The 16,776-nt window shown below is 41.6% G+C and overlaps 1 protein-coding gene across 1 annotated transcript in view; it reads left to right on the top strand.

The window, feature by feature from the left end:
- Positions 1-754: 754 nt before the first annotated feature.
- fgf22 (fibroblast growth factor 22) overlaps positions 755-16,776 on the top strand; it is a 39,110-nt gene continuing 23,088 nt past the window's right edge. The window contains exon 1 of the mRNA XM_042484026.2: positions 755-1,906. Coding sequence (XP_042339960.1) covers positions 1,534-1,906 — 373 coding nt within the window. The 5' untranslated portion in view covers positions 755-1,533. The remainder of the gene's footprint in view (positions 1,907-16,776) is intronic.

Below are 16,776 nucleotides of genomic sequence, written 5' to 3'. Positions count from 1 at the left end.
ACTGCTGTCTGCAGTGGTCTGAGCTTTGCCTTGTCCTAATCAGGTTCATTACACAGCTTGTAAAAAACAGACAAGAGTGTGGGAAGTCGCAAAAAAGGTGTTCTTCATTTCCGTCCTGCTCTCCCAAATTAAACTGCAAAGATCAGAGAGGGTGTTTCATTGAAATATTAACACAGGTGATCAGAAAGTCTCTCAGGCTTCATCTGGACTTACTCTGCCGACACTCCTGCAACCTGCTCTGTGTTTCCGACTGCTCGATGATTCAAACCAGCAGCGGTAAGAAAAAAAAAAAGAAAGCCCCCCCCCTAATTTGCCCCATGTGGCCACAGAGAAGAAAAGAGAGTGAAGGTGTCAAAAAACGGCCTCCTAGCTGGTTCACTGGACAGTAATGGAGCTGATTTGACTGTGTTACAAAATGCTTCAGCGTTCACCACAAGAAGAGACAGCAGAGGTCATGGGATAGGAAAGAGGATGTAAGTCTTTCCAGGTGTCCGTGACCAAAAGAAAAAAAAGAGGATAAAGAAAATAGGACAATAAAATCCTCAGGTGAAAAGCAAATGTGCACAGAGTAAACTTCTCTGTGAGAGAGAATAGAAAGGGGACGGTGCTTGATGCAGGCTTTCTCATTTGTTTGAAATGGTTATGAATGAGTGCGGTGGCCCCACCCCCCCACCTCTCTCTCTCTTTCAACCCCCTAGATGCAGGCCCTGCCCAGGATAAAATGCAGGACAACTCAGCCGGTGCCTCCACAGAAGAGAGGACTGACTGACTGACTGCGCACAGCAGAGCGTGAGGCCGTTCACTTGCTGCTTCACTGCCCCGTGCTAGCTGCCACACACTCGCTGCCTGCCGCTCACTCTGACACACACAGACACACTCTCACTGCCTCTCTCTCTGTCGCAAACACACACCGGCTCTTTCCCTCCCAGACTCGCTCTCTCCTTCTCTCTCTCCCTCTCTCTCTCAGTATCACACACTCACACGTACACACACATACACGGCAGTCACCAACCCTCATTCAACTCCCTCTCAGCCACGGGTCAGCAGCTCAGACAGGCACCTTGTTCCTATTCAGCTGGAAAGAGTAGAGCATCGCAAGGTGCACACACACATACTTAAACACACAGACACACACCTATCCACACACACACATATGCGCATCCTCATACAGTCCAGGACTTTCTCTGTGGTGCGGGAAAGAAGACCTCAGTCCAAGGAGGAGAACAAACAGGAGCGACACTAAAGAGGAACTTTTGAAGGTGGATTCACAAAATGACTCCATGAAAGGATCGGACAAATAAAATCAAGGCTGAAGATGACAACTTTGACGAGCCTGTTGCTGTAGGAAGGCCCGTTGTCAACACAAAGTGGAGATTGGTCACCTGTGACATCCAGAGGATCTGCTGCAAGTGCCATTTCCCTCCCTTCTCTCTTCAGGACTCCCACCCTCTTGTCATCCCTCCACTGGGACATCTCCACATCATCAGCATGCCTACAGCTTGCACAAGGTGCACCTTGGGAGTCTGACCCACCATGTGCAGATGGACGCCGTTCGTAGCTCATCTCTGTCCTGAACCTGCCCTCGGCACCACCACCGCCGCGGCCTCTGCCGGGCGACCTCTCCCCTTCCCCAGTGCTGCCTCCCTCTGCCTGGCATGCTTCACCCTGCTCCTGGTCACGGCTGGCACCGCCACAGGGGCCTGTCCACCTGGGGTTGGACATGAACCCCTACAGGTGCTGGCGAGCAGCATCAACTGCTCATGGACTTTGGAAAGGCACACTCGCAGTTACAATCACCTAGAGGGCGACGTCCGTCTACGGCGTCTTTACTCCGCCAACAAGTTCTTCCTCTGCATTGACAAAACAGGCAAGGTGGACGGCACCCGGCGGAAAAACTACGCAGACAGTAAGTGCATCCAAGTTGTGGGTCTCATATGCGTCACAGACACACTGTGACATTCTCACTTTTATTTTTATGGCTGGACTCTGTTATCTGTTGACTTTTATAGCAGTTCATAGGGATATCCTTTGGTTCTATCACTGCTGAGCTATTTGTGTTGTGTTTGGAGCATGAGAGACGCGTTGCTAGGTAAGAAGGGAATACCCCAGTGTGGATTTAGACTCCTCAGGGGACAGTCTGCATGAGAAAGCTAAGTTGAGGAGAGACATTGAGCATCAGTTGGCGATGCAAACTGGGCCTGGAAAAAAAAGTTTCAGTGGAGATTAATTTGTCAAAACTGTGACGCAAGTGCATCAATTGTAAGTAGCAGGTGTAAATGGAAACACAGTTTCAACAAAACTCAGATTCACGTGCACTGTTTATAGTTTGATTTGTCAAAAATAATGAGACAGCTAAAATCATATTTAAAGTGCCGAGGGGAAAAAAGCCTCATGCAACTTGTGCATTCTTGACTAAGCAGTTTACTGTTTGCAGTTCACATTTTTTGACAATCATGCACACAGCTACAAATTTCTTTGTACAGCCTCATATGATTGTGACTCTTGCACACAACAATCATGCCTTTGAGCACCTTCTTAGACGGGACGACCCTTCCCAACATGAAGCATTCAACATGCATCAGTGCAGTTCCACCTCAACCCACATTGGTTATTCTGAGGTCTGTATCTGTGATTTAGAGACACCTGAGTCGAGGTTTGCTTATACAGCAGCTGTGCCTCTCCAACACGTCCATCAATGGGCGTCTTTCACATGCTTGACCAGGTCAGATGAGCCGACTCTGGTCATGCTCTGACCTCCTCCTCCATTAGTCACCGGCTGACTGACTGACTGGATAGCCCTTAGAGACGTTTATGCCTTTGACGGTAATATTTATGCATTTGGTCGTTAATGCCTTTTTATACAAGTGGGTGAGTCAGAGTTTTTCCATACGGCTACCGGGGGCTGGAGCAGCTGCTGCATCCAGCTCACAGGCCAGCCAGTCTGCTGCCACTGTTTCAATAAGCTCCAAGCTGCAGACTGGATGACATTTGTTAACCTGTCGGGATTAGTCACCTGGCAGAATCTTTGAAAACCACACACATTGGTAGAAATTCAAGTTGAAATGAATTATTGCTGTGTTAAATTTGGACCTGCGGGCTTCTCCAAGTTGGGACATTATTCTCTAATATTAGTGGTAATATATGTCAGCTACCATATAAAAATATTACTCCCAAACTGTACATGAATTTGACACAACAGAGGTCATGCTGGAAGAGTGGTAGCAATTTGGCTACATGAGGGAGTTTGATTTGAATCAAGCGTGCAAAGTCTTTGGAAAGGAGCAAAACTTAGAAATTTGTGCTTGTTCTTGCCATGTCATTAATGCTTATGTGGTTGCAGTAGCTCTCAGTGAAAAAGTGCAGTCCTCTTAAATATAATGTCCTCATACACTTTAGCCATCATCCTCTCATTTCCTTTGGTGGAAAGAACGATTCTATCTGCTCGCACAGAGCGAGGGTGTGTACCTGCATACGGAGCTGAGCACAGTGCCAACCCAGCGGTCATGTAGACGCTGTGGTCAGTCTGTGGTTGCGCCTTACAATGCGGAAGATCTGGTTTAAGGCTGTTTTGAGGTCTCCCTCTGTTTTTGTGAGAAGCTACCTTTACTGCCATCACGCAAGGAGGCTTTCAATCAGACTTAAAGCCTCCTGACCCAGACAATTTCTTGATACTGATACAGCGACCGGGCTACAGATTAGAGTGGCAGGACAAGCAGGAAGTCGTGCATATTTAATGACAAGTGTGGTGACGCAGATGTGAGAAGACAGCATCGGCAAAAAGTCTAAGACAGGGAAGAAGACATTGGTGAAATGCATCTAGGTGCATTTATTCACATACAGTACTTAAGTACAAATTCTAGATACTTACATTTTACTTGAGAAATTTTTTTTCATGACTTTATACTTACAAATATTGGACGTATTGTACTTTTTACTTCACTACATTTATCTGTGGACAGATAGTTTTAGTTATTAGTTATTTTACTACATAATATTTAATATTTTGCATAAAAACATAAAAGGTATTTATAAAATAGATTTTTTTATTTATTATGCTACCCGACAGTTGATGCAGGTACAGCTGCAACGAGTAGTCCATTAATCAATTTGCCGACTGACAAAACATTTAGTGGCAACTATATTGATAAACATTTTAGCCTTTTTCTATTTCTATTGAAATACTTATTTTTTTTTTTTTAAGTTTTCTATAATGGTTACTTTCGCTTTTCATACTTTAAGTACATTTTCCTGAATATACTTTCTTACTTTTAGTATAATTCACAATGCAGGAGTTTTACTTTTAACAGAGTATTTTTACATTTTGGTATTAAATGGATAGTTCAGATTTTTTTGAACTGGGGTTGTATTGGGTACTTATCCATGGACGGTATTCTACATACAGTAGATGTCATTCGGCACACCTCCAGTTTGGAGAGGCAGGCTTGAGGTAGGTATTTTATCCACCAAAAAAAAAAAAATCTGCATCAGTTAAAGTGTATGATATATTATATTTCATTACCTTACCTTAATGTCAGACAGTGATTTACAACGGGAAAATGAAGCTGTTATATTGCTGTCTTCAAAATGACTGCCTCACCAGTCCAGCACTCAGCTTCCTTGTCTGACTCCAGCCTGCTTCTGTAAACAACTAACATCTACTGTATGTAAAACACAAACTATAGATAAGTACCTCATACAACCCCACTTTGAAACATGTCAACCATCCCTTAAAGTAAAGCAACTGAATAATTCCACCACCACTGAAAGAGAACATGTTTTTTTAGGATTTGTTGATATTTTTAAAATTTATTCTTCTGTCAGATGACAACCACACTGTAAAAAATATTAATTTCACACTAAAAAAATCTAAGTAAATTTATGTTTACTTTATATCAAGTTAAGTCAGACTAACTTTGTTTGCTGGAGTTTCTAAAACCTAGAAAGAACAAGGTAATTTTACTCATCATTTTTAAGTTGCTTCACAAAATTAAGCAAATGCAGCTTAATGTTGAGTAAGCTTAACAATCAATACTTAAGTAAACATAAATTAAGATTAATAGTTCCAGTTAGTTTCCTTTTTCAAGGGAATCGGTTTCCAAAACTATTTTAAATAAGATCAACTTGTCAGATTTTACAGTGCAAAAAGAGTCTTGTGTAAACATGCAGACATGCTTCATAATACCCACACACACAAATACAGATATCAACAATCTTGGAGGCACAGTGTTGTTTTGGCCTATATTATAATTCCCAGATTCTTTCATTGTTTTGTGCAAGAGTAACCTGCAGCAGCTGAGATCAGGGCTGCCCTGAGCCCTAGCATGCAGCTTCCTCGTGCGCTGCCCAGCAGTCTGGCCGACCCCTCCTCTGTCCTCTGTGTTGCCCTTACACTCTTGTCGACACAGCTATATTGCCCCGACAGCTCTGCCTGCTACACCCAGGGCCCCGGCCCTCACCTCCACCCCACTCAGTTTTTCCAGCCCCAACTCCCAACTCCCTCTCAGGTGCAAAAACAGTTGGAATTAGTCAACAGGCTCTCTGCTAATTGAGGTTGGAAAATATTGTATCAATCCCAGTGGAGCAGGGGCATGGAACAGCTGAGGGAAGAGGCAAAAGGGAGAGAGACATGAGAGAGCTGGACAGGGTTGGAGGGAGATAGAGAAAAATGCAAAACACAAATGGTAAATAAATGCATTGTTGTTAATGTAGAATAACCTACAAGTATTACATGTGAAAATATTGTATAGCATGCCTGGTCAGATATTAAAGGAGACGTGAGTTTATATTCCCTCTCAGTGAGGAAATTCAAAACTTCCATCCACATCAGACAGCTTGACCGAACACGTATCAGTTCCATCTCCAAAGTGCTCTTAGAACAATGTCCTACCTTGCGAGCACACATGCGGAAATATACACAAACACACACTCAAACACACACACACAAACATTAAAGTTTCAGGTGTCCATCCCTGAACTTTGTTCTTCTGAATCAAGCAAGTTGAAAGCTTACAGAAAGCATTTGTTAATCAAAACAAAGAGACAGAAATCAGATAAGATTCATGACTCGACAACAGCTTATGAAACCGCACACTCTAAATATAGATCCAACGACATGCAGTTATCATCAAAGTTTCTAAAAATAACTTGTTGAAATAGCCACAAGAAGAGACAAAGTACAGGACTTTCAGGGCCCGAAGGGGAGGGCCTCAACATGTTTTTCTTTTGACCTATGGCAAAGCAGAAAATGATCGAGGGGAAAAACACACCCAAGTGTTTACAAAAGCTCCAGAGGCAGGTACGCATCATATCCTGTCCTGGGTCATCGGTCATAGCCTGCTAATTAGACAGTACTACAGCACAACAGCTGCGTGGGCACACCCAACAACCGTTTAATAATCAATTGCAAATCATAAAGCTAAGTAGATGAATAAAGAGTAGAGTCCAAGGGAAAATGCTCCATGTATGTCACTAATTCAGATAATACAGGCCAAGTGAAATTTTATGGCTTTAGTTACAAGCTTGTTTTCTATTTATCGCCCTCTTCCTGTTTTGTTGTACAAATTCTTAAATGTAGTTTTTGGCATGCTACACTGCATATATTTCATTTAGTGTTTCATTTTTTCATCTCATTTTAAAGGATGGACTGTTAAATTTTGGGTGTGTGTGGCTGAAGGCATCAAACGTTTGTGCAGTCTCCAGGTAGTGACAGCCCGTTCACCCTTAGGAAATAAGGTCACCTCGCCACGCCGCTATAATCGCAGAAGTCACTGCGGCCAGACAAGCTCCATTCTGCCTCTATAGCCGCGCAGCTCTCACAGCCAGGGTGTGTTGTGTTTACCAATTTTCCCTTGGTGTGCAACATCTTGCTGTTTGATGTGAGAGTTTTCCTAGTTCATGAGTGTATTTAACTTGGAGAGGACCCATGGGAAGAAAATCTTCCACCCTGCTGAAATATGTTGTGGAAATTATTCAAACTTGTTTTAGACAGGGGAAACTGTCACTCGCCAAGGAGAGACTGACTTGAATTTGAAAATGGGAAAAGACAGGACGAGTGCTGGAGACAGATGACTAAATCCAGCTAAAAGGTTTGACCAGTTATACATTATTGGCAGTGATGAAAAGTTAAACCAGCGCTATATACATTTCTTGTGTAGAAAATTCTTATCTTTTTCATCATATTTGAAGAAATGTTTAAATAATGGGTCAACTGAACTTAAGGGACAGTTCACAGTTCAGTAGAGATGTCTGCCTTCTCTTAGTATAATGGAACTAGATGACATTTGGTTTGTGGTGCTCAAAGTGCCAAATAAAACTGCTCACAACAATTGTGTTTTTTTTGGAAAGAGACATTGCTGTTGAGTTTTTCAAATGTATTTCTTTGGTGCTATGAGCACCACAAGCCAAGTGCCATTTAGTTCCATTATACTGGAGAGAAGGCAGACATCTCTACAGCCGATATCTCCAACACTCGGCAACTCACAATCTAAACTGATTTATAGCACTACAGATAAGAGTAAAAATATGTATTTTTGATTTTGGGGAGAGCTGTCCAGTTAAAGCCTCTTTCACACTGGACAGAAAAAACACTAAAATCTTGCTTTTATATTCAGTGATAAATGCTGCTATCAGCATTCATTCTTGGCATAAATTACTCTCTAGTAGTTACAGGTATTTATCAGCACCCGCTTCAGTGGGTTCACACTGGCAGTGATGCAAATGCGATAAACCAATTTTTGCTAGTTTTCTGGCTGATCATTACATCGTGCTACAAAATTCGGTGCTCTACACTGTGATAAATTAGTCGGACAATGTTTAAAATAATGATTTAACAGATAGAATGAAGAAATAACCACAATAAGATTTTCACTGGCCTCCATGCTGCTATTTACCGTTTACTAAGCCTGCTTTGTGGTGTGCTTGTGACGCTGAGCATGACACACCAGTAAAAAGAAAACAGAAAGGCAAACTTGTCTACTGGCAATGGGAAAGGTATCTCTCACTTATTTTTAGCGGGGTTTTGCACATTGAATAAAACATATATATGCACTAATTTTAGCGGAAAAAGGGTGTACATGCAGGAGTAAATATCACGTCTCATGACGACATGACAGCTCATGTACGCTGCAGCTTTTCTTAAGTTCTCACTATTGTAATATACTAAAACAGACAACACTTACAATTACTTTAACTGGAGATAATATGAATGGAAAGTCCTATTCTTTTTTTTTTAGTATCAAAACCACCACTATTCTCCATCATCAGCTCATGTGTTATGTAGGCTGCAATGAAGGGACAATGGCATACACATGTCAAAGGGACAGACACTGCAAAATGTCTCTTCAGCGCTGTCTGCAATTTTAAAGATATAAGAAAGTTTATTCTGTCCTGGCCATTCTACATCCTTACCATGACTCACCATTAATTCTGGTAGAGCTCAGACGGGGACGTGTGACGGGATCAACAGCACCGAGGGCTGGAGGAGCTAAAGAGGGAAGCACCTGGCCGAAGGAAGTGCTTTGGTGTTTTGAATCGGGAGAATACACATGTTAATGAGGCTAGGAGAAGAGCTGGGGCGTGCTCTGCTCAGTATTGAGGTGGAAATTAAAGGCTAGAGGAGTGCTGGAGCGTTTCCCGTTGCTCATTAGGCATTATGTAAGGTTTCCTCTGGGTCGTCTCAACTGAGAGGGGATTCGTGGACATTTTGGATGCCAACGGGAGGGTAAAATCCCACGAATCATGCATTTATTATCCCCTCAGTATGGACAGTGCATGGCCTCAGCCTGTGGGAGACAAACGAAAATCGACCCTTTGCCAGCTGTTCCTTGGACCAAAAGGCCGAAAGCTAAATAAAACAGCTAAACATGATGAACATGCACATTAAATCTCTCTCTCAAACACACACACACACCCAGACACACACTGCCACTGTCCTGGGAACGTTGCAGGACAAGAGTGTCAGTGTCACCCTAATTAGCCGAGGATCCCTGGTTTCTGCCACCGGGGTTTGATATCATGAATGGGCTCGAGAAATGTAGCAATTAGTAGCTAACAACCTTTAGCAGTCTGGCTCCACTCCTCTCTGGGATTTACTGGGTTCATCAGCAGGTTTATAGAGTCTGACTTTGGCTCCAGCAGCCAATTCCTTTATAGCATCCCACAGCTCTGGACATCCTGTGGGTGTGAAGGGAACACAAAAGACAAGACTTCACAGTGCCAGTAAGCAGCTACTTGGATCTTAAAGCCATTGATAAAAGATGTTTGCACTGATGCTCTGAAAGGCTTCTTTAAAAAACGGAGAGTGACACTGAATAGGTTCAAGTATATCTATTGCTAAATTCCTCGAAGTTAGAAATAGTGTGAACATCAGAAAATGATTAAAGAGAATAATAGATTGAGGTTTTACACTTTGAATATTTTGGGGCCAGAAAAAATAACCATTTAACTTCGACTTTCCCATGAGCAGACAATCTGTTGCAATCCAAAAACTGCTCTCTCAATGATTTAGGTGCTTTTTACATCATTATAATGAGCCACAATTAATTAGGCAATGTAATGTTGAGCATAGTCACAGCCAGGCAGTATGTTTTTAAAATGGGGGTAAAGAGTTTGGCCTTTTCCTCAATAAGAACACATTAGCTGTGTTATTACTGTGCGTGTGTTTTTTGTGAAAGGTGTAAAATGAGTATTAATTAGATCAGATGGGAACAGTCGGCCAGCTAGTCTTACTCATGCAGCACCACATGTTTGAAATCATTCGCCAAAGGAAATTCTCACCGAGGAGCAGCCGCCGCTCACATCTCGGACCCTACACACACACACACACACACACACACACACACACACACACACACACACACACACACACACACACACACACACACACACACACACACACACACACACACACACACACACACACACACACACACACACACACACACACTGACGTAATCAGCCCATTGAGTCAAGGGAGACAGGTCTTGCCTCAACCCTAGATAGACCAAGACAGATTAATGGTTTTGTTTTGACCCTTCCAATACAGCCTCTCACCTCCCTGCTCGAACTGAGCCAGACATCATGTCTTGGAAGGCGTTTAACCACTGGCCCAAGAATAAAGAAGCTGAAAGAGAACCCCTGGTAGACGAAGGGAAAAAAACAACTTGGCATCTCTAAATACAGCTACGGCTGACTGGCTGCAGCTACAAGAGCTTAAAGGTGTTCAAGTTTAACCTAAAATCACGAGGAACCCCGGACTAGGAAGCAATAATAGCAGGAATGTAATGCACCTGTTGCCCTGAAGACAGATATCCCTCCCTGTAGGATTTGGTCAAAATCATAAAGGAAGCAATAAGATGCAGTAAAATCAGGCACGTCTTTCTCATAGGTGACATTCAGCTAAATCTGAGGCTCCACACCCTTTTTCCCCACGAAGCTTTAAGCCAGGAGTACATGGGAGCTCCGAGGACTTTCGCAGACTTTAATCTCAGCAACAAACAACTCACACACGCAAACAGAATAACCACAGCCTGCCCATCAATCTCTGTGGCTAAATATTGACTTGCTGTCAGGCAATAACGTCATAAAACTCTAGTTTACAACACTTGGCAATGTGCAGTAGAATGGAAATCTGTTTAATCATAACACCACAGTGGAGAAATGCGCTGCATCACACCGAGGATCATATCTGGAAATGACATTTATTGAACTAATCACTTATCTGTGCAGCAAAGAAGATACTGTGCAACAGAAACCTTGCAACATATCTTATCATGCAGACATTACGTCTTGTACTGTATGCCTGTGCCAGTTAATATTTCTGAAAGCTGCTCTGTGAGGCACTGTAAACAGATGATGCCACGAAAAGAAAAGTCAGGGGATCAACAAAGTCATTTGGATTCATCTTCTGGGGAACATTAATGTCTGTGCCAAAAAAATTGCTAGTCCATCTAGTATATTTTGAAATTTTGTAAATTTTGCCTTGAATGTGGCAGTAGATGAAAAGTAGCACAGTCATAAGCATTCATCTCTGGGCACCATAAACGTCTAAAAATTTCATGGCAAGTCATCCAAAAGTTGTTAAAAACCAAAAAAAGCATTAGAGGAAAAACACTTGAGGAAAAGCAACCTAGTTGCAATAATGAAACATTGGCACTGCATGTTTCTGCAAACCTCAGATTTATTACAATCGTAAGTTTCAACTGATGTCATAGTTCAGATTACATGAGTACGAGTCGAGCCTGTTATCAAGAGGAGCAGTGAATAGTGGGTGGCATGACACCTCGGTCAGATGGCTGCAGAGCAGCACACAGCAGCAGACCACTGCTTAAAGACTATCAAAAGCAGGTCGGGACATTTCAGTCATGTTTGCAGTGACCACACCATGTATTTTTAGTATATGTGCCCAATGATAACCACACATTAACCACAGCGTTGTCACAACATGAAATTGAAGCATTTAGGTTGGGAAAAGTCAGGGCATGACCAAAGTCAGTAAGATTTATACTCTAAGGACCATAAATGTCTGTACAAACTTTTGTGACAATTCATGCAATAATTTTTGGGATGCCCTGACCAGTGTTGTGAACTTTTTATACAGATAGAAGCCGAATGCAGGTGCTAAGAATCTGCAGTTTAAAGTGTTAATTATGATAATAACCCAGTGTTTTGAATTTTGATTTCAGAGCCCCAATGTGCAGCCCAGTTGCAAGAACAAACCTAGGTGTTTTCTAGACAGACACCGCAGCATTTCCAGCCATGACTGTGTCACCAAAACCATGTGTTTTTTAGCGTAACTTTTTACACATTTTTTAACCAAAAGGTTTTTGTGCAGTAACACAACCACATGTTAACAACAGCGGTGTTGAAACATAAAGACACATAAAATTTAAAAAATATAAGCTACAAACATACAAATGTTACATATCTGTGGTTTACAGAAATGTGCAACGCCAACATTTGTTCTGGCATTGGGCTGCAATATGAGACTATAGATGATTCATTATGCATTCCAGTTGCAGTCCTTAAAGTAGCATCAGATACTGCATATTGGAAGGTAGACCATGTACATTCTAATATGTGGGTCAAAATGTAATAATGCAGACATTTGGGACTGAAACCTGAGTGGAAAAAGGGGAAAACTCTGTCTCTATTTGGACCTTAATCCAAAATTGTTAGATAGAGATCACATAAAACTTATATTTTGGTTTATCTTGGATTTAGATTATTTTTATGGGAACAAACACATAAAAAGTGCGATTTTGTACCACTAGGTTAACAGCCTTTGCACTAACGCTGCTGTGCCTTCAAGTTTGAAGTCCCAGTCTGGACCGAATAACCATGTTGCAAATGCATTTCCTGAAAGTAGGATAATTAATGCAAATGTGGAGGGCTAAAAACAGCGACTCCGGCACAGGTCTGTGCATACCAACAGGTTGAGACCAAACAGCGTCTTTTCTGAACCACATTACACACATCCAGCCGTACCTGCTTTTTATCTCTAAGGCCACTTTGCTAAACGACCACGAGCAGGATGTGAGTGTCGTGTCAGGGCTCTTTTGAATGTGTGTGTACATTTTAGAGAGCATGTGCCTGTGTTTATACTTGTGCCATTGTGGGAGCATGAAGTGGACCCTAAACTGAAAAAGATGTGCGTTTCCTCTCCCTAATGGCTAATACGAACCAGACCTTACCTTGCACTCAATTCAGATGCATGCGTGTGTGTATTTCCGCACAGGCTGAAGTGTGCAAGCCACGGTAGTTTTTCCCGCCTGGAAGGCCGTGCTGCTGATTAGAACACAGAGGGTGGCACAAAGAAATGCATGGATGTAGTTAAAGCAGGAGAGTACACCACAAATCAGTGCTCTCCTGTATGGATCTCTGTCCTGAACATAGCTTCCTAATTAGTTAACACTTACTACAAATTTAATTTTGCTTATTTAGTTTCTCAGAGCGTGACAAAGTGGATGTCACACCAAAACACTCATCTTTGAAATCCACCCTTTCAGCTAACCTTTGGGTGAATCAGGAACAAAAGATTGCAGTCATAATATGTTTTTCTGCATTTAGGTAGAAGCTGGTTAGATGCTAACCTCCTGTATCCATTTCTTTTGATATTAGGGCTGGGCAATATGGCTTTAAAATAATATCACAATATTTTCAGGCTATATTGTAATACACAACATTTCAGTATTTTGAAAACTCCTCTAAACTACTGCAAACTACTAAAATACAAAATTATTAAATGAACTGCAGTTACAAATAAGGTAGCTACTGCCAAAAAATAAACTTATATAAACTACTGTTAAAATAAAGTTTAAAAAAATACTGTTATAATGTTTAATAAAGTATGACATTTAAGTACTGTTACTGTAAAGTTAATTCAAGTATTGTTATCATTTAATAAATCAAAGAACAACGCATTATCAGATGATTTAAACAAAATAAATGATACAGCAAAAAATGAAATGATTGATGTTTTTTATCGTCAGATGATAGATTTTATTATATTGCACAGACCTACTTCATATACTTATTTCTATACACATATCTTTCACCTTGACTCTTTCTTTGTGTCTGTCTGCCCCTTTCTACCTATCACCATCCCTCTCTCTCTCCTGCTGTCTCCATTTCTCCCTCTCCTCCCCTGCAGTGGATAGGATTGGGGTCAGGGCCCTTTGGCCAGTGGAGCAAGTGACAGCTCTGACAGGGCCCTGATTTCACTCTTGTGCCTTCTGTCACCTCCCTGTATGCCCATCTCATTTTAATAATGTAAATATGGGGCAGGCTCAGGCCACAGAGAATATTCTGTGTCCTGGTGCTCACTCACTGGAACCTCGCTGCACACCTGAGCCACAAATGCACGCACTTTACTTTCCAGTATTCTCCAACTCAAGTTCAGTGGGCTTTTAAGACTGCTGCTGAATGCAGTGCTACTAGTAAAAAACTATATTCTCTTTTTATTATAGGCATCCAGTAAAGATGAAGGTGTTGATGTGATTTACAAAGTCCTGAGAACAATAAAAACATACAAAGAGGGACTCACAAAAGACAGATTGGACAAAAAATGGTCAGACTCGAAGCAGCAGCAGAGATATCCTAATTGTAGTCCTAAATATGTGTCAAGCTCCTACAACTTATAATTCCACATTTTCCATAAAGCAAGGGGTTAATGTCTTCCATTAGATCTGCCCTGCCTCCGAAATGACAACTTCTTTTAACCAACACTCCTCCGACTTATAGTACACTTTTTCTGTTAAAACAATCTCAAGCCCAAGGCGAAATATGACATGAACCCATCAGGGTCATTTTTTCAAATTTTGGGAATATCCCACCTCAAAAAACATTATAAAAATACATTACATGACTGTTTTCACAGGAAATGTACCCTCATAAAACAGTTTGTATGAAATCTAACGAGTCAGCGTCTCACAAATGACGTTGCATACTAAATGTAAAGTTCAGTACTCAACGCAAAGTTAAATGGTTGGGTTTAGGCATGTAAAGACGCACATCATAGGTTTAGGAAAAAAAACGAAAGAAATGAACCTGAAAATAACTCAATGTTCAGTTAGTTTCACACAGGACAAGGACACTCGTCTCCTGGGGGAAAATCCTGTGTTTGCTTGACCCATCCACCACCCTAACCTATCCTTTCCATGCAAACTTTTTCCTCCAGTCAATGCATTGGTCACATGATTTCAGCCTTCACAACTTTGTGGGTCATACACAAATTACTTGGTCATGATTACATGGGTGTATACAAATGGTGGTGCATTACTTTTTGTAGTTAGTCATACCAACAGTGCATGAGAACAGCCTGTCGCAAGCTGAGTCATACTCCTTGCTACAAGTTAAATTAGCTGTGTTTGGGCAAGTGAGGTACCCTTTTAAAAGTGAAAAGCATCCAAAGTATTTCACACAAGATTCACAAAATATGGGTTTAAAGACCTTTAACAGCTAACTTACGGAGATGTGAGGTGTCTATGTTTGTTTGGTTTTCAATCTTAATTTTCAGGTAAAATACGGAAAGTTTACAAGCTGTAGTTGACATAAATACCATTCATTCAAGCCAAGAAATTGGAATTACGATATCATTGATATGATATGAACAAAGCATTCATCCAAAGAATATTTGGACACAATCCAACTGCCAGAAAAAATGTTGGCACTGATTGTTTCTGCAAAGCAATTATACATTACATTTGCATGTGATTATGTAGCAGACACGTTTAAACTTTACATTTCAACAATTACGTGGTTAACGTTTGGTTAGGTTTAGGTACAAAAACCACTTGGTTATTTTTTTGAAAAGAAAAAAAAAAAATCTTTTCTTTTTTTTAGCTTAAAATGCCCCGTTTGGGAGCTACAGTCCTGACAGGAAAAGTCTTGATAAAAATAACCACTTTTTGTGACACTATTTCCATCAAAGGGTTGCTCCAAAATAATCATGTTTAGAGTCTAAAGGGGTGGAAACAGCGATGACTAGCCAAAACACAACTGGCTTTGACGTTTGTTGGTTGGTCTGCAGTCAGCTATAAATTACATCACACTGGAAACATTGATATGATATGAAACATACTCACTGAGTATTTGTGGTTTGCAGAAAAATATAATGCCAACATTTTCTTCTGGTGTCTGGGTTGTTTGACAAATTCAGCTAGCCAGCTTGCACTATCATCACCTACAAGATCTGGGCCAATTTTGCTGAAGGAGGTAAAACAAGTGGCTCACTTGGCTTACTCTAATCTTATCTTAAATAAATTAGTGTTTGCCAATGTAGACATAGATTTGCAGTGTTTACAAATGAAAGGGAATGCTGGTTTGGCTCAGATGTGGATGCTCCTCGATAACTACCAGGGAAAATGAAGGTAGGAAACTGTAAACAAGTCCTTTGTTTGGGCCTGATTATGTTTCCACTCAGTCTGGACAGTCAACCAAACCAGCCACAGATGCATCACACCATCTTACTGCAATTTAGTGGCACAGGGGAATGACCTCAGTCTAATGTGGATCCCGCCGTCCCAGCCGCTCCTCCTAGGGCACAACAGCGCAGGAAACTGCAGAAGCTGTGAGTCACAAAGTTCTCGGCGGGCAGATCTGTTCGTAACTATCTGTGAAGCCTTTGATAGCCCGCTATTCGCTTGTTACGGATGTGATGCATGATTTGGAGGCAGTTTGCCCTCCTTGATTAAAGAAAAGGCCTCTTGGTCGGTAAGATTGAGGCCCCTCGGTAAAATACAGACGCAGACGAGTGCACCGTGGGCTTCGTTAACCTTTTTCACCTCTGCTATCCCTCAGCCTCACTACACCAGCCCTTCACCCCACCACTCGCCCACTCCCTCAGGTTGTCCTCTAGTGTTACCTTTGCTGGCTGGCTTGCCCCCTCCATGCTTGTAAATTTGGGGTTTGATCAGCGGAGGGTCTTTTCCCCTCTGATTCAGCATCCTGGAGGTCCCTAATGAACTGACTGATGTTCCATTACAGACAATCACAGCTTAGCATGTCCAAGGAAGTTAGTGTTCGGGGGTATAACTACCATGGACTGCATGCTGACAGGACATGCAGATACACTAATCACTGTTTGATGATGCAGAGTGTGTGTGTGGTAGAAGAGATCCAGAATTTTTGACCTGAATTTTGTCATTGTTTTTCCCATAAACTCATGTCTTTGTACTAACAGTTAAAGCCTGTTAATGTCACTTTAGCAGTTATATCGACTGTGTAAGAAGTGTTTTTAAGCAGTGAAATAGTTCAAACAAAGATATATTCAGATGTGGG

This window comes from Plectropomus leopardus, chromosome 5 (genome assembly GCF_026936395.1).
Source record: "Plectropomus leopardus strain MGB_pleo_1.0 chromosome 5, ASM2693639v1, whole genome shotgun sequence".
NCBI classification, from domain to species: domain Eukaryota; kingdom Metazoa; phylum Chordata; class Actinopteri; order Perciformes; family Serranidae; genus Plectropomus; species Plectropomus leopardus.
This window is presented reverse-complemented; position numbering and strand designations above follow the sequence as displayed.